General features: G+C 40.9%; 1 protein-coding gene across 1 annotated transcript; it reads right to left on the bottom strand.

Annotated features, from left to right (window-relative positions):
- Nucleotides 1-4,073: 4,073 nt before the first annotated feature.
- Nucleotides 4,074-10,266, bottom strand: LOC132611260 (uncharacterized). Its single transcript, XM_060325680.1, has 2 exons — nt 9,044-10,266; nt 4,074-4,328 (listed from the first exon to the last, which is right to left on the bottom strand). The coding sequence occupies exons 1-2, from the start codon at nt 9,606-9,608 to the stop codon at nt 4,294-4,296; spliced, it is 600 nt and encodes a 199-aa protein (XP_060181663.1). The 5' UTR covers nt 9,609-10,266; the 3' UTR covers nt 4,074-4,293.
- Nucleotides 10,267-13,975: the final 3,709 nt, after the last annotated feature.

Genomic DNA, 13,975 nt, shown 5'->3' with positions numbered 1-13,975 from the left:
ACTTAGATAACTTAGAACTTCAACCAAACGCATATTCAGAACTTAGGCGAATTATTTAATCGTGCTCTATCGGTGGTGACATATCAGTGCCAAATTTCAACTTGTTGACAACTTAAGATATTATTTCAAGACATACAAAAGACACCCCAAAAGGGAACACAACATTCAACGAATATCATCCCGATATACATACTAGATCAGCATTTCTTTCTTAAATAGAATAGTATAGCAAACTGAAAATTCATTCCTAATATTAAGTTTTGAAGAGAATTCAAAATGTCTTTTAAAAGAAATGCATCTTGAGGAAAGTAAACAAATTTATCTTAAAGAAAAAAAGGGGAAAAGACTGGAAACAGAACTGATTAACTGATTGCATAAAGCATTGGAGAGAAGAATGCATTCTTAAGAAAAAGAGTTTATGGAAAATTTCAAAGTGTTTAAGCAAGTTTCAAAATGACCTCTCGAGCTTATAGCCTTGCCAAAACTAGTTTGTCAAACATACAGAGGTGAAATCATATAAATACACTACTCATTTTTAAGCAACATGTACAAGTTAAAACCTGCTAATTGAATGCAGAGAGGGCTTGTTCCCATTATTCTCATTCTCAAAATAATGACCACATATGGTTTCTAGGACTTTGTCATTTTATCTCGACAAACACTTAGCTTAGTTGAAGCCAAAATCTAGCATTTCGTTGTAACAACATTCGAATCCTTAATGCTAATGACAATATCTAGACTCTCCTTATCAATTCTTATTTAAAAATGACTATTGTTTACCGTATTCGCCCAAGAACTCTGAAAAGATCAGTTTGCTCCAAAACAAAATATTTTAAAAGAAACAGAGGCAAACTTAAGAAGGTAATTTGATAAACTGATATTCGATTCATATAAACGACACAGATAGCTCAATCTAATTACAAAGAGATAATAATACTCATGATCAGAGATAATAATACGCTTGACCTCACACAAAACAGAAGGCCATTGTAGGCGTTTCCCTTAAATAAATCTAATTTATTAATTCAAATACTAAAATAGAGGGAAGGGATAACCAGATTCTAATATTTGCAGACATGTTGAAGCACAAAAGAAAACTAATTATCTGGGCTAAATCATGCCAAAATAATAACGAACTTTAATCAACAAATTCATCTCTTCGAACTAACCATCTTAACAGCTAAAGATCCTAACAGATTCACGAAATCGCTTTTGAACACATAAATTTGTGATCACATTAAAGAAGAAAACGAAGACCAGCCTTTTACTTCCATAACTCAACTAAAAGCTAACTATTTGAAAATATATGTCATCTCATTACTCAAAATCTACATTGAAAGGGTATAAGGATAACTTAGTCCTTCTACTAACTAAAGCTTTAAAGCGACAAAAACTCTTAACACTAGTCACATAATCTTACTGATTTTAATTAAGCAGAAACAAGGGCTACAACACTTAATACAACAGAACCAAACCAAATCAAGCGGAAACAGAACCACAACACTAACGCAACAAAACTAGGGAAATATAGACTAAGACGAGGAAAATTACCTTCTTCGGGTGCAGCGAAGTGAGACGGAGGGTTCGATATGACCTCGAACACTTCAAAATTCAGTTCCCAGAAATAAGAGAGATTGATGAAAATCGAAATTTTGGCTTAGAGTATGTTTAGCAACAAAACGAATACTTTCAGTTTCTATGGAATTTTAGGCTAAAAGACTCAAATTTTCAAAGGGTTATTGTGCGGCTGAGAGCTTAATTCTTAGGGGGGGTTTCCTGAATTCAAAATCCCCTCCTTTTCCATCCCACTCCACCCCTATTTATCGGGTTCTTATGGTTTTTGTCTTGAAGGAGGAAAGAGAGGAGCGGGGAGACAGAAGAAGTGGGGAAACAGAGGTGCGTGGGGAGCAGGAGAAGGTGGGGTGTCAGAAGCGAGTGGAGATGATGATGGTGGAGACAGGTGTGGTGCGGCGTGGGGTGTGTCAGAGGTGTCGGTGATGGGGATCACGTGGTGAAGATGGAGGTATGGGTGTAGGTGAGGTAACGTGGGGTATGGGGCGTCGGAGTGATGGAGGAGATGGAGGTGTGAAGGTGACGATGGGGAGGTGGAGATGTGAAGGTGACGATGGGTAGGTGGAGAGAATCGACGGGAAGGTGGGGAGGCGGAAGAGAGAGTGAGAGAGAGGAAGAGAGAGACGGCGGAGGGGCGAAAAATGATAAGGAAACTCTAAAGGGTTTTCCTTATCCTGAACGAAAATGGGCTGGACCCGGTCCATAAAATGGACCAGGTCAATTTTTTGGACCGGGTATTAAAAGAATGAGCTAGCGAATTAAAACACGGACTATTCCAAAAAATTGAGATCAAAATATGGGCTAGTCAGGAAATATTTATGAGTTGATTGGGCTTTGATTTGGGATCCGATAAATCAAAATACGGACTGAGTGCAAGAAATAGTTTGGCTTCTAAATTTGGATAAAGAGACCCATTTCAATTAATGATATACCGAGGGTGACAAAATATTGCTTAATACCAAAAAATGTGTGATTATTAGACTCGGGTAATAAGATCATATTGTGTTATAATAGCCGTGTAATAATATATATTATTTTCTTCGAAAATCCGCAGTAAAATAAATACTTTTTTTTTATTTAATTATACAAAGATAAATGCGATGCGTGCGCGTAAGCTGGTAAAATGCCGAAATGATAAAAAATTATGAATTATAATAATAGTAATAAATAATAATGATAATAATAATAATAATAATAATAATACTAATAATAATAAAAAAATGCGGTAATAGTAATAAGAATAATTAATAGAATAATGCAATAGCGGTATTGATAAGAGGCTAATAATTATAGTAAACATAATATATATATTTTATTTTTTCCAAAAATATTAGAAACGCAAAAAATAGGTATTTCGGAGGAGAGGCGGGACAAAATTGGGTGTCAACAACTTGTCCCTCTTTGCCCGGTAATGATGAAAAGAGTTGTCGGGCAAAGACGTTGACTCGATAGCCTATTTTGTCCCGGCTAAAGGAAGCTTGAGAAAATTATGACCGAACTCCGGTCTCTGAGTTGCCTACATATCTCGGGCTGTACGAGAATCAGGTCGAGTGTAGTTCTGGGATACTTACGACACTTGAACCCCGATTGGCGCGAAGCTTGCAAAATATTGTCCAGTGTTGAATTGTGACAAACTGGGTATTATGATAGAAACTTGAGAATTCTGAACATTGAATTGCTGGAACGCAAGAGAATGCTTGTAATTAGAGACGAGTGTTCGAGGTAGATCTTTGACCCGTGTTGGGAAGTCTGATTATCCTTCCCGACAAATTGCCCCAGTTCGCTGCCGAAGAAATAGTTCCACGATTTGATGTGTGATGCCAACTTTGATATTGTCAAAAGCCATCAGCTAAAAACAAGTGTTAGCAATAAAGAAATATATGTAAATAAGGCAGGGTTGGAGAAGTTACACTTGCAGCCCCTGTTTCGAAAGTTGAATCCATATTCGGAGGTGGGTGCCTGAATGAAATGTAAGATATCCGCATTCGGAGGTGGATGCTTGAACTGAAATATAAGATACCCGCATTCGGAGGTGGGTGCCTGAACTTGAAATATAAGATACCCGCATTCGGAGGTGGGCGCCTGAACTTGAAATATAAGATACCCGCATTCGGAGGTGGGTGCCTGAACTTGAAATATAAGATACCCGCATTCGGAGGTGGGTGCCTGAACTTGAAATATAAGATACCCGCATTCGGAGGCAGGTGCCTGAACTTGAAATATAAGATACCCGCATTCGGAGGTGGCGCCTGAACTGAAATACAAGATACCCGCATTCGGAGGTGGGTGCCTGAACTTGAAATATAAGATTGTCACGACCCAACCCCGTGGGCCGCGACTGGTACACTAACTGGGTACCCATACGTACCTACCCGACCGAATTTCGAATCATACGGATTTTTTTTTTTTTTTTTTTTTTTTTAAAACAGAAATTACAAAAGTAGGCCGATACAATTACGGCACGCGCGTAACTTACATATATATGTACATATACCTGAACATACAGACATTTACAGATAAGCCGATAAGGCTAACATACAGACGAAACCCGTAACCCACATATCCATCTACAGGCCTCTACAGACATACAGAATCATATGACGGGACAGGGCCCCGCCGTACCCAGAATATACATACATACGGAGTACACAGAAGACAGAAAATATATACCAAAAGATATGCTCCGAGTCAAAGGAGCTCTTCGAATGGCAGAGTCAGAACCTACGCTGGCGGCGTGTCACCTGGCGCGTCTGTACCTGCGGGCATGTAGCGCAGCCCCCGAAGAACGGGGGTCAGTACGAAAAATGTACCGAGTATGTAAAGCAGAAACATAACAGATATAAACATAGTCCGAACCGGAGTCACAGAAATATAACGGACATAACCATAAATCAGACTGACGGACAGAGTTATGATCCAGACAGACATACAGAATCGTGTTCCATACAAATAAACAGAATTATAGTTCGGACAGACAGACGGAATCATAATACGGACGGACGGGCAGAATCAGAACCCATACGGACATACAGAGTCAGAATCCATACGGACATACAGAGTCAGAATCCATACGGACATACAGAAATAGTCGAAGCACAGACGGACAGACAGTAGTATGTCAGACAGAATTATGCATGCAGAGTAGCACAGAGTCATACAAAATCATACAGAGGCGTGTGCTTTATAAGTACAGATAGCACACGCATATATTCATATAGATCCCGGCCCTGTCTGGGGGCGCGGTAACAGAACCCGGCCCTCTTAGTACGGGACGCGGTGGACAGACAGAATCAAATCAGATCATATGCCATCCTGGCCGCCATCCCCATACACAGATCATACAGACATACAGATCCCGGCCCGTACGCCGAGGGACGCGGTGAACAATGCAGAGAAATGTGCACGATAACAGAACCTGGCCCGGGTCGCAGTGAAAGAATGCATTGAGACAGACACGAATCGATAAATGAGAAACCACCTACCTACAGAATCAACATACAGACTCAATCAAACTGAAGGGTGCCAAACGGCGAGCCAAAATCAGAATGTCCAGATAGTATGCATAGTACGCGCCTATAACCTAGTTGGGAAGGCACGACAGATTATCAGAATGGGATGCTCAGATGTTCAGAAAGCATGTTATATAGATTTCACAAAAATAGCCATAATATACACAAAATAATAATTCAGAAGTTTTTAGAGAAAATCGGACCCGAAACAGAAGTATTTAAAATCGTGCCGGAAGTATCGGGCCTTATGGGCCCACCTCGGACCAACCCGAGGCTATATACGTAAATTATTGCTAATTGACCTTATGAGGTAACCCATACTCCTTCGGAAGTGTTCCGACTCCGTTTGGGGAAGTTTTGTACAAAATCTCACTTTAAGGGCAATTTGTAAGAAAATAGGTTCAATTGAATTGAAGGAATTGGAGCGGTTTTCCGTCTCGAATTCCGGGGAACGGAGTCGGACCTAAGGCTCGCGGCCGAGCCTACCACATCCAGAACATGCCTAGGAACGTAGAGAAGTGCTTCACATACCTCGATGGCGCCTTATGCTCTCTTGGCGTCAATCCAAATTTCGCCCAAAATCTGGAAATGGTCAAGTTTACCATTTGGTTAGTTCCATTCTTTCAATATTCTAACTTTACACATAATTGCCTACCGAAATTTCGGCAGCATTTCCTCTGTATATACGACATCCCCGAGACTTAGCTCGGCTCAATTTAGCAACACAACAACCCAGAGGAGACATCCAAACAACAACAACAAACATCAATAAACACTAAATCATACCCTAAGGCATTATTAGCCACCTTTCGACACGACGAATTATCTTTCGTTTCAAACTTACATTTCCAACCAAAACTTATTATTTTCATAGCCATTATCCATCAAAATCATTACGACATACATCGGAGGCATCCATAACATGATCACATAATATTCACAAGATATTCATAAAATTCACAAACATTCAACTTTCCATCAAGTCACTACTTTTCCAATCCCTTCCTAACTTTCAACATGCAAACTCATCAACACATTTTTATATTCCAAGTTCATTGTCATAAGCATAATTTGCCTCTTAACACTTTCATTTTCACTTATACACAAGTCATAACAAAGTTCAATAATTTCCTTCAACAACTTAATAACCAATCTTCCATAACAACATAATTAACATGCTAACAAGATTCAATTCACCTTCCAACACCAACACACACCACACGGCCACATGCTATATTTTCCAAATTTCACTAGTTCATTCCACTTTCATTTCTAATACAATTTCCACCACACTACAACTAACTTACACAAGAATTCAAACCATTAAAATCATGCAATAACCCTATATGCATTCGGCCACACATCCAAAAATTCCAACACACCAAATTTCCATATTTTTCATTCATTCACACACACTACAACATACATACATCATTTTTAACACAACAAAATCACGAAATCCTTACCTTTCTTCAAGTTCTTCACTTGGGGTTGAAGTTGTTTCCTTGTCAAGATGCTTACATCAACTTGTAGAGAATCTTGTGCTTAGCAATAATCTCTCAAGGGTTGAGCTCTTTAGACCAAAGGATTGGCTCCAAAATTTTTTTCTTTATTTTCTTTCTTTCTTTCTCCAAAACCCGAAATGGCTTCTTTCCCCTTTTTTTTGCTTCTCTTTGATTTCTTTCTTGAATATTCTTAAGGATAGGGATGCTATATATTAGCACATGGGAATTAATTAATTCCATGGGCTTTGGATCAATGTACATGGCCGGTTGGGCCTTCCCACTTGGGCCTAATTTTCTCCCTTTTTTTTTTGAGCCCACTTGGCTAATTTTGTAATTTTATGGGACAAGTTTCCAAAATTCCAATTTTTGCCCTTGGCCACCTTTTGTAATTCCACACCATTGCGTTCATAACCTACACATTCATACCAAGTAAGGTCCAATTGTGGCCTTATCCATCACAAGTCATTTTATCTTGAATTTTTCGAATGAACAAAAATGTCGGATGTAACATCCTCCCCCCCTTTAGAACATTCGTCCTCGAATGTTAAATTGACCTTATGGGGCGCCATACTACTCTGGGAGGGTTCTCTTTGTAGTCGTCCTTTGCTAACCTTCCGACATGGCTTCTTTACCAACATTATGGGGTAATTTTTCACATCACTGATTCAGATGCCTTCATAATATATCTTCTCGTACCCCACGCAATCGTCGAACCATAAGCTATATTCTTGTAACTGACGAACGCTTTCCAGACGTCATAGTCCGTATCATTTATTGTTACACTCCGGAGATTTCTACCACGTTATCGTAATCCTTCTTCATACCAGACACTTCATACCAACAAATTCAGCACTAGAATCGGACGCGTAGAAGTATATCGGACGGATTCGTAATCGGAAGCAGACATGCTAACCTATGGCGGATGGATTCATAATCAAAAGATGAGATACGGAAGTATGTCAGACAGATCTGAGATCAGAGTCAGATGTACAGAAAGGTATCGGGCGGATTTCGAAGTCGGAATCAGGCTTACAGAAATGTATCATACAGAGTCACACTTAGAATCAGACATGCGGAGATGTATCAGACAGATGCGTGATCAAAATTAGACGTACAGAGGCACACCAGACGGATTTATATCCAGAGTCAGACATACAGAGGTGTGTCAGACAGATTCGTAATCGGAGTTAATCGTACAGAGATATGTCAGACAGAAATGTATTCGGAGTCAATCATACAAATCGCATTGGGTGTCGCTTATCGACTTTCTCAAAGATTCTGCTTACTCGCTCTACTTATCTCTCTCCTTCCCTACTATCCATACACTTTTTCCTTTTACAACTATCGTCATACCATACTAACTTACGATGTAATTGGGCGTTTTCTATCCCCTGACAACATTCGGGTCGTCGCTGACTGTTATCCAGATTCGCTAAATTTTCCGAGTGGTATCGCACCCTTGGCTTTTTGCCCATGTACCGCATCGGACTGTGTGGTGTTTGTAAAGGCACTAATTACTCCATACATTCTCTTTTCCTTTAGATTACCCCAAACTTTCGTTTATATCAGTCATACCTACACTTGTGCAAAACTTTGCATTACTTCCCAGGGGGTCACCCATCCCAGAATTGCTCTGGCCTGAGCACGCTTAACTTCGAAACTTTCATGCATTTCGACGCGTTAGGGAAGATATAATTTCGTCGATCGCCCCGCACGACCTTTGTCACGAAATTTTAGAGCAAATCGGGGTCTTCGCAAATTTTCGGAAAATTTTTGTAGCGGGTCCCACCCCCGGTTAAGTCGTACCACTACCATGTCGCCTTTCTGAATCTTAAACATTTACTTTCATACACATATACATATGATGACAGATAACCCACGGATTTAAGTCTTCGTCACACGAATTCCGCCTCCAAATAATCGGTGGAATCTGATAAAATGTCACCGCAAGGTGTTCTTCGGCCACCGACAGAAGGAACTAAAGTCTGACAAGTATCGCGGGACCTTTTTGTACTTAATCTACATGTTAACCTCCATATTCCTGGAAAAATTTGGGCAGAGTTTCCTCTGCATTTCTTACTATCCAAAACCTGTACACCAGAAATACCAATCATGCCTCACAGGGCCAACTCATATACACATACATACATATCATATCATGTCGTATCGCAGCCACACGGGGCTGATAACTTCAAATGAGAATTATAATGTCGTCGACACTTACCACACGTGCCCAACTCAAACAGCATCGGAGGCACCTTCCTGTTTACTTTCATCCAGGATTTCTAGACTCACACTGACGGTGGGGACATCTCCGTCGCCCTTGCCTTGGATCACTAGGTCTCTAATTCCTTTAAATTTCCGTCGTCTTCATAGAACAACGTCTTACAAATATCATACACACATAGGAAGTTCTAAAAACTCATACACTTATAAATAATCAATATCGAGTCTGACCTGGGGAGCTGCCGTGAGAGGTATGCCCACTATCATCCACGCCTGTCTGCTCCCTACCTACCCGGTTTCCATTATCACCCGCATCTGAATCGGAGGGGTATGGACGATCAAACAAATCCTGGCCCACTGGTGACCCAGGCCAAGAACAGGAGAAATCCATAGCACTCTCCGAGGTGGCCGGGCTATCAAGGTTCTCCCTAATAATAAGAGCTGGTGCATACTTGAAAATCTCCTCCTGCGTCATCCCAGAAGAATGCTCCGACGGGCCTGCCTCATGACTATCCTCCTCCTCAGAGGTAAGAAGCTCCGGAGGGGTCATCGCCAAATCCTCCGAGATATCTGTATCGTAGCCATCCTCCACGGGATCCTCTGCTCCAGGGTTCGGGGACTCTGGAGGAGTCGTAGATGGGTCCTCCGACGGATCCGTATCGTAGCTATCCTCCGGGGAATCCTCCGAAGGATCCGTCTCGATCGAGTAACTGGGGCCCTGCCTACTCGGCCCCGGTGACAACCTGGGGGCCTTCTTGGCACCCCCATCCTCATCGTCGGAAGTCGTCCTCTTCATTCGTCACCAACCTACAACTACCTGCAAGGAGAGGGTCAGAAACATTTTCCCGAATACCGACACTTCTGCTCCTTTGGAGCCCCGCTGTAGATACAGCAATTCGTAAGGGAGAATCATCCTAACCATACAGCTTTAACGCACGATCTAAGAATTCAAAGAAGGGTAACATCCTAAATGCCCTGTAGCTTCCTGTTTATAGATGTGGTGCACAACACATCGATAACCAAGACTCTACTAGACACGGCCTGTAGACATACCGAGGACTAACCGCTCTGATACCACTTTTGTCACGACCCAACCCCGTGGGCCGCGACTGGTACCCTAACTGGGTACCCATACGTACCTACCCGACCGAATTTCGAATCATACGGATTTTTTTTTTTTTTTTTTTTTTTTTAAACAGAAATTACAAAAGTAGGCCGATACAATTACGGCACGCGCGTAACTTACATATATATGTACATATGCCTGAACATACAGACATTTACAGATAAGTCGATAAGGCTAATATACAGACGAAACCCGTAACCCACATATCCATCTACAGGCCTCTACAGACATACAGAATCATATGACGGGACAGGGCCCCGCCGTACCCAGAATATACATACATACGGAATACACAGAAGACAGAAAATATATACCAAAAGATATGCTCCGAGTCAAAGGAGCTCTTCGAATGGCAGAGTCAGAACCTACGCTGGCGGCGTGTCACCTGGCGCGTCTGTACCTGCGGGCATGTAGCGCAGCCCCCGAAGAACGGGGGTCAGTACGAAAAATGTACCGAGTATGTAAAGCAGAAACATAACAGATATAAACATAGTCCGAACCGGAGTCACAGAAATATAACGGACATAACCATAAATCAGACTGACGGACAGAGTTATGATCCAGACAGACATACAGAATCGTGTTCCATACAAATAAACAGAATTATAGTTCGGACAGACAGACGGAATCATAATACGGACGGACGGGCAGAATCAGAACCCATACGGACATACAGAGTCAGAATCCATACGGACATACAGAGTCAGAATCCATACGGACATACAGAAATAGTCGAAGCACAGACGGACAGACAGTAGTATGTCAGACAGAATTATGCATGCAGAGTAGCACAGAGTCATACAAAATCATACAGAGGCGTGTGCTTTATAAGTACAGATAGCACACGCATATATTCATACAGATCCCGGCCCTGTACGCCGAGGGACGCGGTGAACAATGCAGAGAAATGTGCACGATAACAGAACCTGGCCCGGGTCGCAGTGAAAGAATGCATTGAGACAGACACGAATCGATAAATGAGAAACCACCTACCTACAGACTCAACATATAGACTCAATCAAACTGAAGGGTGCCAAACGGCGAGCCAAAATCAGAATGTCCAGATAGTATGCATAGTACGCGCCTACAACCTAGTTGGGAAGGCACGACAGATTATCAGAATGGGATGCTCAGATGTTCAGAAAGCATGTTATATAGATTTCACAAAAATAGCCATAATATACACAAAATAATAATTCAGAAGTTTTTAGAGAAAATCGGACCCGAAACAGAAGTATTTAAAATCGTGCCGGAAGTATCGGGCCTTATGGGCCCACCTCGGACCAACCCGAGGCTATATACGTAAATTATTGCTAATTGACCTTATGAGGTAACCCATACTCCTTCGGAAGTGTTCCGACTCCGTTTGGGGAAGTTTTGTACAAAATCTCACTTTAAGGGCAATTTGTAAGAAAATAGGTTCAATTGAATTGAAGGAATTGGAGCGGTTTTCCGTCTCGAATTCCGGGGAACGGAGTCGGACCTAAGGCTCGCGGCCGAGCCTACCACATCCAGAACATGCCTAGGAACGTAGAGAAGTGCTTCACATACCTCGATGGCGCCTTATGCTCTCTTGGCGTCAATCCAAATTTCGCCCAAAATCTGGAAATGGTCAAGTTTACCATTTGGTTAGTTCCATTCTTTCAATATTCTAACTTTACACATAATTGCCTACCGAAATTTCGGCAGCATTTCCTCTGTATATACGACATCCCCGAGACTTAGCTCGGCTCAATTTAGCAACACAACAACCCAGAGGAGACATCCAAACAACAACAACAAACATCAATAAACACTAAATCATACCCTATGGCATTATTAGCCACCTTTCGACACGACGAATTATCTTTCGTTTCAAACTTACATTTCCAACCAAAACTTATTATTTTCATAGCCATTATCCATCAAAATCATTACGACATACATCGGAGGCATCCATAACATGATCACATAATATTCACAAGATATTCATAAAATTCACAAACATTCAACTTTCCATCAAGTCACTACTTTTCCAATCCCTTCCTAACTTTCAACATGCAAACTCATCAACACATTTTTATATTCCAAGTTCATTGTCATAAGCATAATTTGCCTCTTAACACTTTCATTTTCACTTATACACAAGTCATAACAAAGTTCAATAATTTCCTTCAACAACTTAATAACCAATCTTCCATAACAACATAATTAACATGCTAACAAGATTCAATTCACCTTCCAACACCAACACACACCACACGGCCACATGCTATATTTTCCAAATTTCACTAGTTCATTCCACTTTCATTTCTAATACAATTTCCACCACACTACAACTAACTTACACAAGAATTCAAACCATTAAAATCATGCAATAACCCTATATGCATTCGGCCACACATCCAAAAATTCCAACACACCAAATTTCCATATTTTTCATTCATTCACACACACTACAACATACATACATCATTTTTAACACAACAAAATCATGAAATCCTTACCTTTCTTCAAGTTCTTCACTTGGGGTTGAAGTTGTTTCCTTGTCAAGATGCTTACATCAACTTGTAGAGAATCTTGTGCTTAGCAATAATCTCTCAAGGGTTGAGCTCTTTAGACCAAAGGATTGGCTCCAAAAAAATTTTCTTTATTTTCTTTCTTTCTTTCTCCAAAACCCGAAATGGCTTCTTTCCCCTTTTTTTTGCTTCTCTTTGATTTCTTTCTTGAATATTCGTAAGGATAGGGATGCTATATATTAGCACATGGGAATTAATTAATTCCATGGGCTTTGGATCAATGTACATGGCCGGTTGGGCCTTCCCACTTGGGCCTAATTTTCTCCCTTTTTTTTTTTGAGCCCACTTGGCTAATTTTGTAATTTTATGGGACAAGTTTCCAAAATTCCAATTTTTGCCCTTGGCCACCTTTTGTAATTCCACACCATTGCGTTCATAACCTACACATTCATACCAAGTAAGGTCCAATTGTGGCCTTATCCATCACAAGTCATTTTATCTTGAATTTTTCGAATGAACAAAAATGTCGGATGTAACAAAGATACCCGCATTCGGAGGTGGGCGCCTGAACTGAAATATAAGATACCCGCATTCGGAGGTGGGTGCCTGAACTTGAAATATAAGATACCCGCATTCGGAGGTGGGCGCCTGAACTGAAATATAAGATACCCGCATTCGGAGGTGGGTGCCTGAACTTGAAATATAAGATACCCGCATTCGGAGGTGGGCGCCTGAACTGAAATATAAGATACCCGCATTCGGAGGTGGGTGCCTGAACTGAACATTGAAATACCCGCATTCTAAGGTGGGTGCCTAAATTGAAAATTGACATACCCGCATTCTAAGGTGGGTGCCTAATTTGAACATTGAAATACCCGCATTCTAAGGTGGGTGCCTGGATTGAAATTGACATACCCGCATTCTAAGGTGGGTGCCTAAATTGAACATTGAAATACCCGCATTCTAAGGTGGGTGCCTAAAATTGAAAATTGACGTACCCGCATTCTAAGGTGGGTGCCTAAATTAAATTTTGAAATACCCGCATTCTAAGGTGGGTGCCTAAATTGAAAATTGACATACCCGCATTCTAAGGTGGGTGCCTAATTTGAACATTGAAATACCCGCATTCTAAGGTGGGTGCCTGAATTGAACATTGAAATACCCGCATTCTAAGGTGGGTGCCTGAATTGAACATTGAAATACCCGCATTCTAAGGTGGGTACCTAAATTAAATTTTGAAATACCCGCATTCTAAGGTGGGTGCCTAAAATTGAAAATTGACATACCCGCATTCTAAGGTGGGTGCCTAAATTAAATTTTGAAATACCCGCATTTTAAGGTGGGTGCCTATATCATGTCCACTTCCCATGGTGCAAAAAATATAAATCCACATCCACTTTCAGGGTGCAGAAAAATAAATCCAAGTTCACTTTCACAGTTCAAAATATAAATCTACGTCCGCATTTCACGGTACAAAATATAAATCCACGTCGACTTTGACGTCCGTATTATACGGTACAACAGTAAATTTACATCTAC

Source organism: Lycium barbarum, chromosome 9 (genome assembly GCF_019175385.1).
Source record: "Lycium barbarum isolate Lr01 chromosome 9, ASM1917538v2, whole genome shotgun sequence".
NCBI lineage: Eukaryota > Viridiplantae > Streptophyta > Magnoliopsida > Solanales > Solanaceae > Lycium > Lycium barbarum.
This window is presented reverse-complemented; position numbering and strand designations above follow the sequence as displayed.